The 18,539-nt window shown below is 40.5% G+C and overlaps 1 protein-coding gene across 6 annotated transcripts in view; it reads left to right on the top strand.

The window, feature by feature from the left end:
- Window positions 1–6,917: 6,917 nt before the first annotated feature.
- The window catches only part of PHF20L1 (PHD finger protein 20 like 1), a 46,252-nt gene continuing 34,630 nt past the window's right edge, over window positions 6,918–18,539 (top strand). For 5 of the 6 annotated variants that reach the window (XM_065752397.1, XM_065752393.1, XM_065752396.1 and 2 more), the window contains exons 1-5: window positions 7,001–7,079; window positions 7,914–8,019; window positions 16,273–16,444; window positions 16,594–16,678; window positions 17,452–17,540. In XM_065752397.1, coding sequence (XP_065608469.1) covers window positions 7,937–8,019; window positions 16,273–16,444; window positions 16,594–16,678; window positions 17,452–17,540 — 429 coding nt within the window. In that variant the 5' untranslated portion in view covers window positions 7,001–7,079; window positions 7,914–7,936. Of the gene's footprint in view, window positions 7,080–7,913; window positions 8,020–16,272; window positions 16,445–16,593; window positions 16,679–17,451; window positions 17,541–18,539 lie in introns of all 6 variants that reach the window. The other variant, XM_065752398.1, reaches the window with a different exon arrangement.

Below are 18,539 nucleotides of genomic sequence, written 5' to 3'. Positions count from 1 at the left end.
TACATATGCAAAAATAATTTAAACTAATGACCTGACATCTAAGAATTTTACTGCATTATAGAACAAAACTTAAATCTCCAGAAAAACAGGTAAAATATGCTAGCATCTCTCCTGTAGTCTGTTTGCATCACTGACAAAAAGAAAGCATGAGCCTTTAGTATGATTGAAGTGGTTTAATGACAGCCTTCTCCTTGGAGAAGGAAAAATAATTCCACTGATAACAAAGGAATGGAAAATTCTCACCACACAGAAAAGCAGACAAAATGGGAACTAGGCAATAAGAATACTGTAAAAAAAATAAACTTCTGTATGATAGCCAATCTAAAATGAGTGTTTTAAGGTCTTTTTGTTCAAAACTGTAATCATAAGGCATGTTCCTTCTTCATATCACTTCTTTGAATTTGATAGTGCCAATGAGAAAATGCAGTGCAATGCTATTGCCATGGATGCATAGTCTTCAACACAGGAGGATCTGCCAGGAAACTTCGTCTCCCTGCAAGAAGGCAATGAGCCTAAGTTCCCAATGGTCTACAAAACTGGTCACCTAGTGAAAAATTCTATACACATATTTGTTATCATCACAGGATATTTCTATTTTTTTTTCTTCTTATCATATTCTTCTCAACAGAGAACATTTGTGAGCTTTAGCTGCTTTTTTTTTTTTTGAAGAATATTAGCTTTCATTTTTTTCTGCATAGTTAAAATATATTGTGTAAATATCAAATTTGGAATTAAAGGTGTACCATTTTAATCACTAAAATTCGCATCTGAATGTCACAGGTCCATGAACTTTTGCTGCATAAACTTTGTGCAGTGGTGAATGTTGTGTAGGTAGGTGCCAGCCTATAGTTTACATAAGCAAAGGCTCATATGCATGTTTTTTACCACCCTCCCTGTTGTTCCTCAAACTTCCTACCCTAACCCAGGCTCCAACTTAGTCTCATTAGTTTAAATTATAAGAAATTAATACACTCTTGCTGTGTAGTAGTTTTAGGTCTATTGCATGCATTGCAAGTTCAGCCAATGAAAGGAAATGAGAGAAATTACAGCAGTGAGCCCCACACGTATTTCTGCTTTTCTACCAGGCTTCCTCTACCAGTTGGTCAAGCTTGATCTTCACCAGTTGTCACTTACTGCAACTCTGTCGTCTCACCCTAATCACTGATGCTGTTTTTCTCTCTCTGGTCTCTCCAATTGCTGCTCCACAGATGCAAAGGATCTCTGACTTGGGATCTGACTCCAGTTGCTTCACTCACACCCTACATACCTTCTGTACTCAGCACTAGTGAGGCTACACCTCGAGAACTGTGTTCAGTTTTGGGCCCTTCACTGCAAGAAACACACTGATATCCTGGAGTGTGTCCAGAGTGGGGCAACAAAGCTGTGAACGCTCTGGAACATATGTCTTACAGGCAACAACTAAGGGAACTAAGGGATTGTTTAGACTGATTATGAAAGTTCATGAACTGGGACTTCAGGAGTACCTGCAGTGACTAGAGGTGTCCAGGACAGACTGAGCTGTTGAACAAAAATCTCTAGCTGCATCTTTTATCAGTAATTGCAACAGAAACACTGATTGCTGGTTCGAACGGAGAATGAGTGGGAATGGGGACTGGGTTGGCAGAGGAGGCGCTATATAGATGAAACATGCTGACAGCCTGTCAACTATCAGATTAACAAGCTCGCAGAACACATCTACATGCAGCAACTCAGGATATGCAAATGGAGAGGGAAGGGACAGGGAGTAAGCCAAGAAGAACACTATGGGGAGATGTATCACTGTCAACTCTGCAGAGTACAAAGGACACATAGAAACCTAAGGACAACGTGGCAACATGGGAAGAAACCACAAGACATGGTGAAGATTCAATTGCCTATATTCCTTGTATTCCATGTCAACTCAGGGCTAGCCCACATGCACAGACTTACCTGAAAGCTGAGCAGGCTACCTAGATACACACATCTTTTGTGTACCACCTAGCTGGTCTATCTAGACAGATCTGAGCTTTTGCTACTTTATGAATCCCCTAATCCAAATTAATGCTTCTCTGGAAGTGATGTACTGCTTATCAGTGTACCTGAGACCCTGGCTGATTCCTGTGACAGTCATGCAGATGTGATCTGCATGAAACAAGGGAGGGTCTTGTACTGCAGTGAAGGCTTCTAGACATCATATAATACTAAAGGATCTAGTACTCACAATATATCGATAGTACATAGTTGGGAAGGTTACTAGTATCTGAGGCATGGGTACTAGCAAACTACTGATGGTACTGATATCATGGTTATTTCTATAATAAATCATAATGATGAATGTGTAAATGAAGACAGAGAGCAATTGGCAGCAATACTCTAATAATGCTCTTCGAAATGTCTGTCTTGCATTCTGTTTTACACAACATCCTTACTAGCCATCTCTCTATTTGTATGTAAATCACTACTGCAGACTGACAGTGTCTGAATCCCTTCCTGTCTATATGCCAGTATTTAAACAAAATATGAAGTTGTGAAGTTTGTACAGAAAGTCTGCATGCCTTTCTGCAACTGTATGCAGCTTTTCCAGCTGTGCCTGTGTCATACTTGTCACATTTCCACCTGAACTGAAGTAGTTTTTCTGGACTAAACTGCTAGGGAGAGGAAAAGGCACATGCAGCCTTGGTATACCATAGAGGAACATGATATTCTGGAGGCAGAGATTGGAAGCTATCCAGCACTGAATAAAGATCAAGGATTTGAATGTGACCTAACAAGGAATTGAGGACTTAGACCAAAACTTCCATAATTGTGTCAGCACAGATCTAATGGCCAAGTATCAATAAAAAAGAAATTTATGCCATAAAGAAATGTTTTACAAGAATTTACAGGCATAGTTGGACACTCAGAGCTAGTCTGTGTTGACAACCATCCTTCAGTCCCTGCAGACACACTAGGACTACAAGGGACATTGGAAAATGTAACAGTGATGACTCAAAATGATCGGCATTGCCTGCTGGCAGATGTGACATTTATTTTTGTTCTCATTGCTGGTCTGCACCGGGTTGGACAGATGTGAGTTTTGGAGTTACAATCTCCTTCACTCTAAGTTGTAAATTCTCTCTACACATTTGTACTGTTAACTTCACAGCAAAACTTTCCGTGCTAGGCTGTGTGTTTTGTAGTGAGTTAGCCATTAAAGTCACCTTTCCTCTTATGGCATTGCCTCCTGATATCTCCATTTTTGAGATAAACATCCAGCTGCTGAGCACTCAAAAAGTGATTCCAATACAGTTGTCATTTTGGCAGTTCATTTATTCTGTCCCTTTCCCTCATCACCCATGAGATGAGCTCTTTAAAATGACAGACTGTGAAAAACTTGCTACTGGGATATGCTTCTGACTGAAGTGCTCTGCTTGTCCACCACAAATTATAAATTGAACTTCAGCTTCACAGGGAAATAAACTAGGAAATCAATGCACAATGAGAGCAGGTATAAGTAAATTCTCTGTTTGGTACAGTTCTTAACAAGGATCTTCAATAGATGCAGTAAAATGTTTATTGATGTGTTCCAATCTACAGACCCCTCCAAAACCAAAACACAGCCCAAAAACATATGGCTGCAATATGGAAGGCAGAAGTAAGCAACACATTGCATAGCACTGCTTCCAAAGCACAAATACAGTGAAATCTCAGGAGGTCTAACATTGACTGGAAAACAATATTCATAGTGCAGTAAGTGTGCCCACAGAAATATCAAATGGCTGCATGGAAGCACTTCAGCTGGTATGCAGCATCGCCCAGCAAAGCTGCCTTTATCCAGAGCTGCTGAATCAGGAGGTAACAGGCTGGTAACCTTTAACTTTACTCTTTAACCTTTCTTTGGATTTGGGATTCTTTCACTCATGTCAGCATTACCTGGATAAAAGCAGACTTTGCTACTAACCTGGCCTTAGCAGTTCTCACTCCTCAGCAACCGCATCTTATCTTACTTCACTTACAGTATTGCTTCAAGGGAACCTGGTTTGTAACTCCATGTCACCTTTCCAACATGCATTAAAATACGGTGATGTGGTTGCAATACCTGTACAGCAAACAGGCAGCTCACTGGGAGAAGTCATTTCTTGAGTTACATGCATTCTCCAAAGAACTAGAGAGTAATTGGATAAAAAGCATTAAAAAAAAATCCAGCTCCAGTGTCTTTAAAAAGTGGAAGAGCCTGGGACTGGTGTGACTGATGCCAGGCAGGGTATCTGACATTTACAGTAGTTTATTTATAGACTATTCCAATAGCTCACAAGTAAAATAAATAGCAAAATAAGAAAATTGATGTCTGGGTCTCTCACTGTAATACCTTTTTTTCCACTTCTTTGCTCATTTTCCCAAATGTTTTCTGAACCCTTCCAGTTTTTGGATGCCTTTCCTGAGCAGTTGTATTTTTTAATAACAATGTACTAGAGGCAATTACAGAGATTATGTCACCTCTCTACTCCCACTCAGTGTTTCTATGTGCATGTGCTTTGCAAAGACTGCAATAGTTGTTTTAGCATCAACAACATACCTTGAGCTCATGCTCAGCTGATTATGAAATCCTCTCTTTCTCCTCCAAGCCTGTGAGTCACGGACTGGCAAGATAAAATCTCCTATCTAGTTTGGTTTCCAACTTATGGCTTGTATAATATTCACAATGCTAGTGATGTGCTTTGTAAAAAAAATTCAGCATCAAATTCTGTGAGCAGCAGAAATAATGAGATCTACTCTTGTGCATCTGTCTGCCCATTCTGATGTCTGCAGGGGTGGAGGCTCAGAGCTTCTCTGTCAACTCATTTGCCCTTCCCTGCCCACAAAACAGGTTGGGGTAATACTGTAAGGCTTCTGTCCCTCTGCCAAGCTTGAAGTAAGACAGAAGTTTCAAAAGTATACTGTTTTCCTAAGAGATTAGACTAAATATCTGAGATGTTTTTCTGCTAAAAATTAGAAAAAGCTCTTGAATAATCTTCCTCTCTCTGGCTGAGCAGGATGGAGGTCCATGAGTGAGCATATAAATATACACACATATATAGGGTGGATCCTTCCAGCAGCTGGGCTCTACTCAGTGGAAATGGGGCTTTAATGGGCTGACGGCTTATGGGAGGGTTTTGTTTGGGGTTTCTCTCCTGCCACTGTCTCTCTGTGCTCCTCTGTGGGTGTGTGGATAAGCTTTTATCAGTTAACCCTACGCCTGTTGTCTCTGAAGCCTGCTACTAGCTTGGCCTCCATCTCCAGCAGTGAGGTGATGTGATGGTGCCAAGCATCACCTGAAGGCTTTCTCAAATCAAAGCCTAACCCAGACATTCTCTGACTTTCAACCCTTGGCTTGACTCAACCACCTATATGTGCCTGGCAAGGAAAAACTTGCATCAGAACTACACCTCTTACAACAGGATATAGCCTTGCAGTTACTAAGCAAAGCTCTTCCAGAATTTGTGGGTACCTGATGTTCCTATCTGAGCCCATTTCATGATCAACACTACCCACTTTCTCAATGTAGTGTGCATTGCATGATGTGCAGAGAGGACCTGTCCTATGAAAACCCAGTGGTTGTTGGTGCCAAGAGCTGTGCTTCTATACCAATTACTTCTGAAGGTAGTTCCTTCAGAACTTCCTTCCTCTACATCCCAGCTTCAAAACCCTAGAGGTAGACCTCAGGTCTCTCCACGTGTCTTCTGTCAAGCTCCAGGTGATCTGTGCTTCCAGGCTGTGGTGCAGAGCATACACCTTACAGCTAGTTCCATCTGGATGGACCCACAGGCTGCTTCACAAACTGTCTCCTGTCTGATCTATCAAAGGCCCGATGCTGAGCCCCACTCAAAATATATTTATCTTCTGGTTTACTTAATAGCTCTCTGCTATTAAGTCTGCTCACAGACTGACTGTAACCCAGATTATGCATTCTCCAGAAACACAGTATGCAATGGAAAGCTTGTGTTTCTTTTTTGCTGGCTTGTGGGAACATGACTGTTATGTGAACATCACACCAGTAGGAGTGTGATGATGCTGTTCTTGCCATTGCAACAAAGCAGGAAGCATCCGGCCCTGCAAAATCCTGAACCCAGGGAGGACCATTTCCAGTCACCAGGATGCACTGAAGGCCTTGCAAGTGGAAAGTAGTTTTGCAGAAAAAAACACATGGGCTCTTAAGTTGTTCATGAGCCAGCAGCGTGCTTTTACCACAAAGGATAGCAGTATTCTCAGCAGTATTAGGCAAAGTGCTGCCAGCATGTTCAGTAAGGCAATGCTTCTGCTCTACTGTGAGGCCACAGATGGAGTGCTGTATCCCAGTACAGACACATGGACACACTGGAGAGTCCAACTGAGTGCATGAGGTGAAGGAGCGCCTCACCAATGAGGAAAGGCTGAGAGAGCTTGGACTGCTCAGCCTGAAAGAGACAAAGCTCAGGTGGAATATCATTAATAGCTACAAATAACTGAAGGCAGCGTGCAGAGGGTGGAACCAGACTCGTTTCAGTGCCAAGACAGGAAGGGACAGGCACAAACTGGAACACAGGAGGCTCCTTCCAAACACCATGAAGCACTTCTAATGCTGTGCAGGTGCAGGCTGTCCTGAGCCTATGGATTCTCATGTCCACAGGCTCCGTGCCTGACCAGGGGTAGAGCCAGATGAGCCCAGAGCCCCCACCACTGTCATTCTGTGGTTCCATGATCAAGAAAATGAAGGTGGAGCAGCACTACAAAACCCCAACGCCCTCTGTCACTAAGCCAGTGCTCTTATCGCCCATCCAAAGCAAGCCGAAGTGATATACACCCCCCGAAACACCGCCAACCACCGCAGCTATCAATCAACGCCGCGCATGCGCGCAGCACCACCCCTCCGCCTCCCTCCCTTCTCGTTTCCCCTCCCTCGTCACGCGGCAGCGGCTCCGCAGTCACGTGTCGGGGGCGTCATGGCGGCGCCCTGTCGCGCTTCGCGGGGCCGTCGCAGAGCGGTGACGCGGCGGCGGGGCGCGGGGAGGATGGGGCTGTGAGGGCGGCCACCGCGCCGGACACCCCCCCGGGGCTGCGGGTCGCCACAGGCCCTGCCTCTGCCTTGAGAGTCGGAGGAGGCGGTAAGGAGTGCGGGGAGCGCGCGGGCGGCGGGGCGGGTGGCCCCAGGCTCCGGTCCGCTCCTGGAGGGCCCGGCCTGGCTCGGGGCTCCCGCGGCCCCTTATAGACACCGGGCCTGGGCCGGGCCGCGCCCGGAGCCTTTCCCGCGCAGGGCCTCGCCGGGATGCGGCGGGCTGCGCCTTGCCGTGTTCTCCGGCGGGGCCCTGGGCGGTGGGGGCCCGCCCGTACTAGGCGCCCCTTTGTGCCCGCCGTCCTTGGGAAACAGCACAGCCCCTCGGGCCGAATCCCTCTGAGGTCGCGTTGTTGCTTCTGAGAGTGGAGTCCGGCTAGAGGTGGTGGGAGCAGCCAGTCACAGTCACAGTCATATAGTAGGACAGCACAGTAATTTTCTGGCAGTGACTCAATTACCTTTTAGGCCATGTTTGCTTTTTTATTGTTTGTATTCTTTGTAATGCCTGGTTTTCTGTCTTGCTTTTTATGATGTATTCAGTGTTTACTCTAGGTCTCCCTGATAAGCATGTTCCAAAAACATGGGGTCAGGGGTCTACATCGTAACACTTCAGACATGAGCAAAGTTTTTGTCTTATTATCAAGCTTCAGCTTGATGACTATTGTTTTTTGTCTTGTTTTGGAGGAGGACAGGGAGAAACCAAGAACATGGATTTTTTTTTTAATGTTGTGTGGGCCTTGACTACACTTCCAAAAGCAAAATGATTAATATTAAAATCAGCAGAGAGACTTCATAACAGTTTCCAACTTCTGGAATGTGTTTGCTGTCAGTGACGCCTTTTAGACAACATTATGTGCTTTAATATGGTTTTTCTTTTCCTCCAAAGGTAGTGAAAAAGAAAATATCAAGATGAGTAAAAAGCCTCCAAATCGTCCTGGAATCACATTTGAGATTGGTGCTCGTTTGGAGGCACTGGACTATTTACAAAAATGGTATGGAAGACCTTGTGTAATATTTGCCAGCAAAAAAATTATTTGTGTGTATCATATGCTTTGATGCCCAACTAAAATTGTAGTACATCCACTAATTGACTGCTTCACTTAAGAACTTTACAACTTAATGGATGCTTTTCTTAAAAAAACTTCTAAGGTTTAGGAAAGTACTCTCTCTTCAGAACTCAAACAACGTTTTTCTTAGGATCTATGGCTTTAGTTGCTTGTGAAGCCATAGCAATTAAAGAACATATTACTGAGTAGTGTGGAACATCAGTGTGATGCACAAAATAATCAGATGTGTCAATGTTGCAAACTTTTGTGACTAAAGACTACTTTTGTTTTTGATTTGAAAGTATGCCAGTAGATTTTTCTACTCCCTTATTGTACCTCATAGAATTGCAAAACTAGCTTAAAAAAGGAAAGCATCTTTAATCAGAGTTCACGGAGCAGGTAAGGTCTGGTTGCATCGAACAGCTGGAGGAGCAAAGTGCTTAGAACTTTGACTGCCACCCAAGTGTGTTTTTAATAGCCAGGAGTGTAAAATGGGAACCTCTGGGCATGACTGGTTAGTGCTAGGGAAGTGTGAAGTCCTGTGCCTACTGTTCTGATGGGTTTTTGGAGAATGGATTGTCCTAATGTAAATATCTGATATTCATGTAAATATCTGATCCTGATAACTCTGAATTATGTGACTGTATTATTTCCATAATTATTCAATGTTCTATATAAAAAAAAAAAGCTGCTTTTTCTTGAGGGCTTTAAATACAGCCAAACTGTTTTACTAAACAGTCTCTAAAGGAAAACAGGCTTTAAAGAACAGTTTTTATGTGTTGCTGTAGAAAGATTTCCAAATTACTGATTTATTTTTCAACTAATTTTATGTTTCACAGCATTAACTGTAGGTGGGTGCTTGGTATTTTCAGGCAGAATGGGATTTATTCTAAATTTTCTAGGGACTGATTCACCATCTGTACCACTGGACAGAATAGGTCATGTTTTATGCGTGTGAACAGTGATGCCATATGTAGGAGTAGGAAGTTAATATTCAAATTTTGCATTTGCACTTTTTCAAACAAAAAAGTACTCGTGTACATAATCAAAAAGCTTATTGGAGAAGACCTACTGTCACATTGTTGTTAGAGTAACAGGCCCTTAGCTGTGTAACTGTTGCATAAGGGTGTGGTGGATGCTTTTTAAGTCCTTTCTATATATGTACACTATAGGCATTTCCCTCATCTGCATGCAGAAATAGAACATGCCTCAAAGAATATGGAGTTGCTTAGTGTGTATGCAATCTTTGTTCTTTAATAAAGCAAAAAATGAAGAGCAGTAGTGCTACTTACTTCAGGAACCAAAGTATGAAAAGCATTTGCTCAAAAGTAACATGTAGAAGAAGTTTGTTCATTTTTGGAGGAAGTTTATTGTTATATAGAGATCCAGTGCTCGTGAAATAATATGTTTTAAATGTTAATTAATAATTATGCTCCTCTATAGTCATTTCTTGAAGTTCTGCTTGAATTTTGCTGTTAGAGGCATTTCTACAGCATGTAGATATTCAGCAGTTGCTGAAATTTACCTAATGAAAACTGATACCTTATTTGAACTTAAATTTTTTGAGATATTTTGTGTCTTGACTATTTGTTGCTTTAGAAAAATTTCTGGCAGACTGTGTTTTGATGTTTTTTGGTGCTTATGAGCAGGGGAAAGCATGGACAAGCTCATCAGCTAAGGCAGGCTGTCAGTGAGAGGGTTTATGTTTGTCATTCTGCTTTATTTTGGAGGGGATCCCAGTTGCTTGTTTATGAACTAAAAAAAGTTGTGTTACAGGGGAGGTGACCTGAGACAATGAATTTGTATCACTTGTTAAATTTTAACTCATGAAGGTGAATTCATTATGAAATGCAGCTCTAAACAAAGTCCACGTGATCATCTGTCAGCAAGTAGTAAAGGAGGTGGAATTGTCTGACAATAGGGAATTAGCCTTAGCCAAGCTCTCTACAGTAGTCAATGATGGGAAGAGAGAGATGATGGTAGAACTGGGTAGGTACAAGGAGAATGGTTTTCTTCATGAGTACAGGCAGAGGAACAGGCTGCCTAAAGAGGTTCATGAAAGTCTCCAGGGCTGGAGCTCCTAAGACTGGACTGAACAAGGCTTTGGGCAACCTGCTCTGATCCCACATGTGACCCTGCCTTGAGTGGGCAGTTGGACTGGAAGCTTATGACTTGAATTATCCTACAGTCTCATAAATGCTGATACAGACAACTGCCAATACCTCTCACTGACAAAACAAACAGTGGTAGAACTGTATATCTGTAACTATGTGCCATTTGTAAGAGCAGTTCTTAGGCTGATAACTTCCATGAAGTAGTACACAGAACACAGTCTGTGTAAAGTTGATGTATTTAATGGTAGATTTTTTTATTTGATTTTCTTGTGACTTCTTCCACTTCCTTGTGGCTTCAGATCTCTTTTTGTTGTCCAATAAGTTTCAGGTGTTGCCTTCAAGACAGTTATTTTTCTGAGACCATAATGTTTGTTAATTGTGTGTGTAGAAAATCTAAGCTGTAAGTTACATACTGATGGAAATACAGGCACATGGCTCTTCTGGAATGAAAGAAACTCAGTAAAATAAGTTAGTTATCAGAATAACAGTGCTTTGAATTGGCATATTTTATTTATTTCTTCCAGTACCATAAAATCACAGAATCAATTGTAGGGTTTGGAAGGGACCTCTAGAGATCAAATCCAACCTCCCTGCCAAAGCAGCTTCCTGGCCTAGGTTGCACAGGTAGACATCCAGGTGGCCCTTGAACGTCTCCAGAGAAGGAGACTCCACCACCTCTCTGGGCAGCCTGTGCCAGTGCTCCATCACCCTCACTGTGAAGAAGTTCATCTTAAACTCTTTTGAGTTGATAAGGACCCTTCGAAGTCATCTAGTCCAACTCCTCTCAGTGAACAAAAACATCTGTAGCTAGATCAAGTTCTTCAAAGTCTCGTCCAGGTTGACCAAGGTTGGGGCTTCCACCACCTCTCTGGGCAACCTGTTCCAGGGTCTCACCACTCTTAGTGTTAAAAACTTTTTACTTATGTCCAGTCAAAATCTCACCTGTTTTAGTTTGAAACCATTTTTCTATCAGAGGCAGCCCAGGATATGGTTTCTGGGTTGTGAGGGCACACTGCTGGCTCCTGTCCAGCTTGTCATCCATCAGTAGCCCCAGTCCATTTCGGCAGGGCTGTGCTCAATTCTTTTGTCCTCCGGCTTATACTGATAGCAGAGATTGCTGAGACCAAGGGGCAAGACCTTGATCTTGGATTTACTGAAACTCATGAGGTTCACCTGGCTCACGGCTTGAGCCTGTTAAGGTCTCTGGATGGCAAGCTGTCCCTTGGGTGTTCTGACTACACCACACAGCTTGGTGTCATCCCCACATTTGCTGAGGTGAACTCAACCCTGCTGTTGATGAAGATATTAATGAGCTACAGTCCCGTTACTGGTCCTGAGGGGCAACACATGTCACTGTTCTCCATCTGAGCATTGAACTATTGACCTCCACTCTCCGGGTACCAATCCTATACCCATTTCCTTGTCCTTTGAAGAGTCCACCCATCAAATCCTTATCTTTCCAATTTGAAGAGAAGGGTGTTATAGGGGACCATGTAGAAGATTTTTCTGAAGTCAGTAGATGGTATCAGTGGCTCTTCCTTGTCCATTGACAAGGTTGGTCAGGCAGGACCTGTCCTTGTTGAAGCCATACTGGTTATCCCGTATGACCTTCCTCTCTTCTGCATGTGTTATTATAACTTCCAGGAGGTTCTACTCTGTGATCTTTTCTAGCCCTGATGTGTGGCTAACTCATTGGTAGTTCCCTGAGTCATCCTTTCTACCTTTCTGAAGAACGTGACATTGCTTTTTTTCAGTCACCAGGGGCTTCATTTGATTGTCGTGACTTGTTAAATATCATAGAGTGGCCTCATAACCACATCAGCCAATTCCTTTGGGACTCTGGGATGGTCTCATCAGGACATGCTTCATTCTTCAGGCAGTCACTAACTTGATCTTTGCTTACAGCGAGAGGTGCAGTGCTTCCCCAGTTCCCCTGGATGGGGAAAGGTGGTAGGAAGGCAGAGCACGTGAAGGGAAGGTTCTTCCTTGTAATGCTCTGGGAAATGTTAGTTTTTGCAGCTCACTTTAGATTTCAGTTGACTGGATTACCTTATGTTTGATTCTTTGAAAGAGCAGAAGACTCAAGTTTATCTTGCAGAAACATAGGGTAAAAAGTGGGGAGGTCAGAATAGGTTTTGCAGACTACTTAAATACAAGAAGACTATTTGCAAAGAGGTCAGAATGGAACATGTTTACTGTTCTATCCTCTATGAGGCAGAAGGAAGCATTTTTTTATACCGTTATTGTGAAAACAGGAAGTACATGTCTATTTCATGTCTTTCCTAGGTGCAAACTTAGACAAATGGCATAGCTTTTTCAGAAATCTCTATTTTCCTAGTTCACATGGTATTCACTGCCTGTCACTTTTGAAAGGGTCAAATGTAAGCCGATATAAAAATGACAAATACTGTAATTGTGGCTATTTTTTCGTTGACTGGAAAAAAAATTCTGGAAATGAAAACTGGAAGTTTTTACGTTATTTTTTCCTATTTGACTTTTGGAGCAATTTTTTTGATATGTTTCATGATGTAAGTTGTGTAAGCCATATATGTTTTGCAGATAAACAGAAATGTTGCAGAACTCCATCAAGTTGGTATCTCTGGAGCTTGAGAACAGAGGACAGGCAATATTTAAACTAGGTAGATGTCATCAACTATCAATAGTTTCCCTGTTCTCTCTTTAAAATGAACAACTGGATGAGACTTCTTGTGAGATGATTTAATACTGTTTCAGATGTGCTTGCACACTAGTACAAAATAAAAGCAACCAGCCAACAGGCATTGCAGGGTATTACTCCTTACCACAGGAAAAATGTTCTTTATTGAACTGGATTGTGGCTTTTTTTTTTTTTTTCAAAAATGTCTCAATATTTTAGAGGGTATTTTACTGTTTATTTGCACTTTTATGCTTTACACTAGATGTGGAAAGTCTTTGTTGTATATCAAATTCATTGTGATCTAAGTGTGGAGTACTTGCTTGGGTTAATTAGTGGTATATACCTGGTCTCAGGAGCCTGTTTTGGCAGGGGGGTTGGGCTAGATGATCTCTGGAGGTCCCTTCCAACCCCTATAGTTCTGCGATTAGCATGTCTGGAAGGTTGTTGAACCTTAGACATGATGCTTCAGTACTGAAAGCATAGTGTTTCTATTCACACTGGAAGTGCTTCGTAATGTGGAGTTTAAGATTTAAGGAACTTCTGCAGGTATTTTCTCATGTATGTGAGATGTACCCATCTTCATGTTAATCTTTCTGTAGAATAAATCTTTAACACTTCTCCTAGCTGTAGTAAGAGCTTTTCTGTATGTTACTAGAATTCTGAAAGAGCTTGTACTGAAAGTTTATGTTGCTGCCATTTTGTCTTTTATTATCAGGAAGTATGTACTTGTGTAGTTTTGCAGCTTTTGAAATTGTTTTCAGTGAAAGCACAGAAGCTGTAATGCCAGAAGATAGTTTCTGTGCAATGTTTGCAATAGTAAATTCTGTAATATGTACGTACTTGTTTTTTCCACTCTGGGGTTGGTGTTGTGAAATGTTACTGCTTATGCACAATTTTTCATACCATTGTGGCATGCTGTGTGGATAAATTTAGTTGATATTGAGGGCAACATCTTGTTACTAAAACCATACAATGTTTGGTTTGCCTAGTGGTCAGTGGCATGTAGCTTGTGTGGTAGAGATATGTGAAAACTTGAATCTCTGATATCTGGACTTCACTGCAGGTTTTGGATTTATTCAGCTTGACACCGTTGTCTTAATATGCATTGAAGAAGCAGAGCTTATTGCTATAAAGACACTGTGTGATGATGTTATTGTAAGTTTTAGCTGTCTGAAACCTGTGTCATGGGCCTTGTTAGCAGTACCTGTATCCTCAAAGGGGCAGGAACTTGGTGTTTCGTCAGAAATTTCCTGTAGTAAATATAAATCTACTTTAAAAATAAATAAATAAAAGAATCAGGAGGCACAAAATGGAACACAGGAAGTTCTGCCTGACCATCAGGAATCACTTCTGTGTTGTGCAGGTGACTGGGGCCTGGTACGGGTTGCCCAGAGGCTGTAAAGTCTCTTTGGAGAACTCCAAAAACTGCCTGGATGTGGTCCTTTGCACCCTACTCTGAGTGTCCCTGCTTGAGCAGGGAATGGACCAGGTGGATCCAAATGTCCCTGCTACTTTTTCCTTTGCTTCTCTTTGTGTTTGTTCTGACACATCTTGTCTAGTTGCTTGAAGTCTGAAATCATAGGACTTGGGAACAGAAAGAAAGTTGAATGAAACTGTGAAGAACTTGCAGAATTGGCTATGAAAATACGTTACGTTTCTGAAATATGTGGATGATACAAATGAAATAAGACATTCAACTCTTCACGTGTTTCTGTCCAAGAATTGAGATGTGACTGAAGTTGATGTGCTAATAACCTAAAAAATCAAAGAAGTTTTCTGTTCCCAATTCTGAGATGTTTAGACATTGGGAAGTTGTGTGTAGGGAAGCAACCGATGAAGTAAGAGTGGGAAAATCAGCTGGACAAAGGAGCAAATTGGGCTTGATGCTTTTTATTTTACTGCCCTTTGCTTTATCGTTGCCAGAAAATTTAATAGATTTAATTAGAACATAGTGTTAAAGATTCCTTTTTCATCATCCTCAGTATCTTGAGAGAGAAAATGTACAATAACTCTCTCAGTGTTTTTCATTTTGAATGTTGAATGCATTTCTTGCTGTTCGGATGTGCATTAGGACTGGAAATTGACTGTTCAAACTCTGCACTTCTATTATTCCTCAGCAGTGACATTTTGTTTGAAGAACAGGTTATCTCTTAACAAAGGTAGAAGACAGCTGTCTTTTTGTGGTGACCTTTCTTATAATGCATTTTTATTACCTTTAGGCCATCCCTATCTTCTATTATGTTAGTTGTTTGAACATGAGAAATTATTTCTTGTTCAGTTGTGTTAACCAGATCGTGAACTCTGAAGAAAATATGATATTCTAATCCAGAGATTATTTGCATTTTTTAATTTGTTTCAGTATTCTTAATATATGTAAGAACTGATTTCTGCTTCATTCTAATTTTATCTGCATTTCATACAATAGAAAGGGATCTAATGAGTTTTGATTGAGAAAGCATAATAAAAGTTTGTGACTTGCTGCCCTGCTACAATTCTGTGCAGTATATCACCTTGGTAAATCAGAGGGATTCATTAGTTCTTGCTGAGGTTAAAAAAAAAAAAAAAAGAAAGAAATTGCCATTTATCCTTCAAAGATTATCAAATTTTATGGTTCCTGAAATAGAGTTGTCAGAATCTGTTGCATCTGCCACACTCAAATAAAGATGCTGAAGACTCAGTGTGGTTGCCCTGATTAGTTCTGCAGAGTGCATGCTGTTGTGTTTGCTGAGAGGAAAATCCATGTCTTAATTAAGTGACATACTGTCACGCTCCAATATGAAGGAGGGAGACGAGGTTCTTCAGCAACCTTTGAGGCAATGGTAAAAGATATTAGTCTCTTACACATACATATTTTAACACATCTGCTTAGAAAATGATGACTGACAAAAAAAAAAGGTCATCTCTGAGGATCAAATTTAATGGCAGTGAAATCATTGAAGCTGATCCATAAATTAATAAGTGACTTAGATGAATGACCTCTGGATTTGATTAGTTGCTCAGATTTGTCTGCAATCCATGAAATGGTTTAATTAAGTATTTCATTTATTAAAAGTAATGAATGTTCTTGTAAAACAATTTTGTTTTATTTATCCTCACCCGAACAAAAACTGTTACAGGCTTTTGCATCAAATGACAGGTTTTAAAACTGTTAGGACACAAACTTGTAATGTCCATTCCAGGCAGCTTTCTTCTAATGGTTTCATACTTGTGTCCTATGATAAACCTGATGGCGTCACTGATGTGTATAGATGACTCTTAAACTAATAGTAGGTAAACATGTAGTTTAGTATCTTGGTTTTATTTTTTCTCAGACTTGGAGATTTCTCAATACAAGGTGTTTTTACGTAGTCATGTAAGTGCTGTTGTATGTGAAGCAAACAAACCAAAGCACCAAAACTCTTGAATATCAGTTTATGTTTATTGTTCAAGGTATCCATCTCGTATTGAGAAGATAGATTATGAAGAGGGGAAGATGCTGGTCCATTTTGAACGTTGGAGTCATCGCTATGATGAGTGGATATACTGGGACAGCAACAGGTTGCGACCCTTGGAGCGACCGGCATTGAGGAAAGAAGGGCTGAAAGATGATGAAGAATTTGTTGTAAGTGGCACATCTGTTCTGGTAATCACTTCTTTTCATAAACTGTATTACCTGTTTTCCTGTGTTAGATCTCTCTAGCATGTGTTGTTTCAGTCTTTGCAGGAAAAAGTCTAAATGCTTAAAATATTAACTACATTTCTTTTTAATAGGATTTTAAGCCTGGAGAAGAAGTCCTAGCTCGTTGGACAGACTGTCGATATTACCCTGCAAAGATTGAAGCAATTAATAAAGAGGGTATGTATTCATGTAGGTCCATTGATAAGGACTTTGCTTAAAACAAAAAAGAAAACTAAACCAATACCCACAGAACAAAAACCATGCAAGCATGTGAAGTTTTCCTGATTGCCTTGATGTGCTGTTGAAAATGTTTCTGTTCTGTCAAATGTAGTGAGAGTCTTTCATCTGTCTGAAATTAAAGTATTGAAATTTATCCTCAAAGATAATACGCTGAATGTTTGCTCAGCAGTGGAAGAATATAACTTCTACAGTTATAAATACAGTGTACTTACTGTTGATTAGGCTGCCATCACTGGATTTATATTCTATTGGTTGTTTCAGGAAGTGATCTTTTAAAAATACATGTTTTTGAAATAAAAATAGTGACAGCATGAAAGTAAAAGAACACCATAATTTAGGTGCAGTAATTCTTAATGGAGCAATATTTCTACTGAACTCGAGTAGAAGTAAAAATTCTTCCTGAAGTTTAATGCAAATTTTCATTTGTGAATTGTTTCCTTATTGTGCTGGTCTAAATAACGTGTAATAATTTCACTGGATCATGGACAAAAGTATCGTGGCAGTGTAAATGTGGTTGAAGCTATCAGTGTGGATGAAAATTGACAGATTTCATTAATGTTATCATTTACTTTTCTTGAAACTTCTTGATTCTGCTTGCTGATAAGTTCTTGTTGCTTTGTTCAAGTTGCCTACAAAGTATTTTGATAAAACTTTCATTGTAATGAGTTGTTTCCTAACTACTCATAGTTATTACATAAATCTTATTCTAGGGACGTTCACAGTACAGTTCTATGATGGTGTCATTCGATGCCTTAAGAGGATGCATATCAAATCTATGCCTGAGGATGCGAAAGGGCAGGTAATAATATTAGATATCTTATTTTTTTTTTAATTTCTTTTTTTTTTTTTTGTATCTTGATGTAGTGAAAATGTTATCTAGATCATCTAGTTCTTCTGCAGTCTTTATTCCAGGACTCGTACTGCCTTGCTTTAGCAGTTTTGTGGATGATACTCCAGAATGTGCTGCTCAAGTAGTCCTGCCTTTATTAGAAATGTCTAGCTGCTGTATATGCCATTGCTGGCTTATCTGTTTCAAGAGTTTTGTCTTGCAGAGCTCATCAAAGCAGAAATATCCGTTGACTTTTTCCTTGTTACCTTTCAGGAAAAAGCTCTAGCTAGTTGGTAGTTTGTGATGCTGATTTTTCATTTATTTATTTTTACGGTCTTGTTTGCTACAGTGGTAGATTTTTGCCCATATGATCTTGTTAACATGACTGTTCAGTGGGTTTTTCTCCCCTCTATCAGAACATATGGAGTTTAATACAGATCAGTTTAATACTCTGATCAGTGCTCTGTCACTGATGAAGTAGAAATGCTGAGTAGAAGTGGAGAAAGGCTGTGAAGAAAAAGCTATATTTTAGTCACTAGGCATATCTTCACTTGCAAAAGAGAAACATTTAACACTGCTACATGCTTTCAGTGTAAATGCTTTTGTGTTTGTCTTGCATGGTAACTAGTTAGTGAGGAAATCACTGAAACCGTTTGAGATTAGATACAAAAAATGTTAAAATATGGTTCTTATTTCTTCCCAATTTTCTTCAGAATATTCATTTTAACTTGATGAACAAAATTCAGCATTTAATTTCTGTTGTGGCTGTCTGTATTTTGTTCATGTGTTAAAGCAGATGGACCTGAGAGCAGTTCTGTATTTCTAGCCTCTGTGTTGCAGTTGGCTGTATACTTGCACTGATCATCTGTGGAATGAGCTTCAAGCTGTTGTGCAGGCAACACCCGCAGCATTTAAACTACCTTTCCATAAAGATTAAACTAAAATCATTGCTGCACTATTAGCGTTTTC

Source organism: Cyrtonyx montezumae, unplaced genomic scaffold (genome assembly GCF_038088225.1).
Source record: "Cyrtonyx montezumae isolate F1298 unplaced genomic scaffold, pur_monq_1.0 scaffold_8, whole genome shotgun sequence".
NCBI classification, from domain to species: domain Eukaryota; kingdom Metazoa; phylum Chordata; class Aves; order Galliformes; family Odontophoridae; genus Cyrtonyx; species Cyrtonyx montezumae.
The sequence above is the reverse complement of the archived record's forward strand: the minus strand, read 5'-3'. Positions and strand labels throughout refer to the sequence as shown.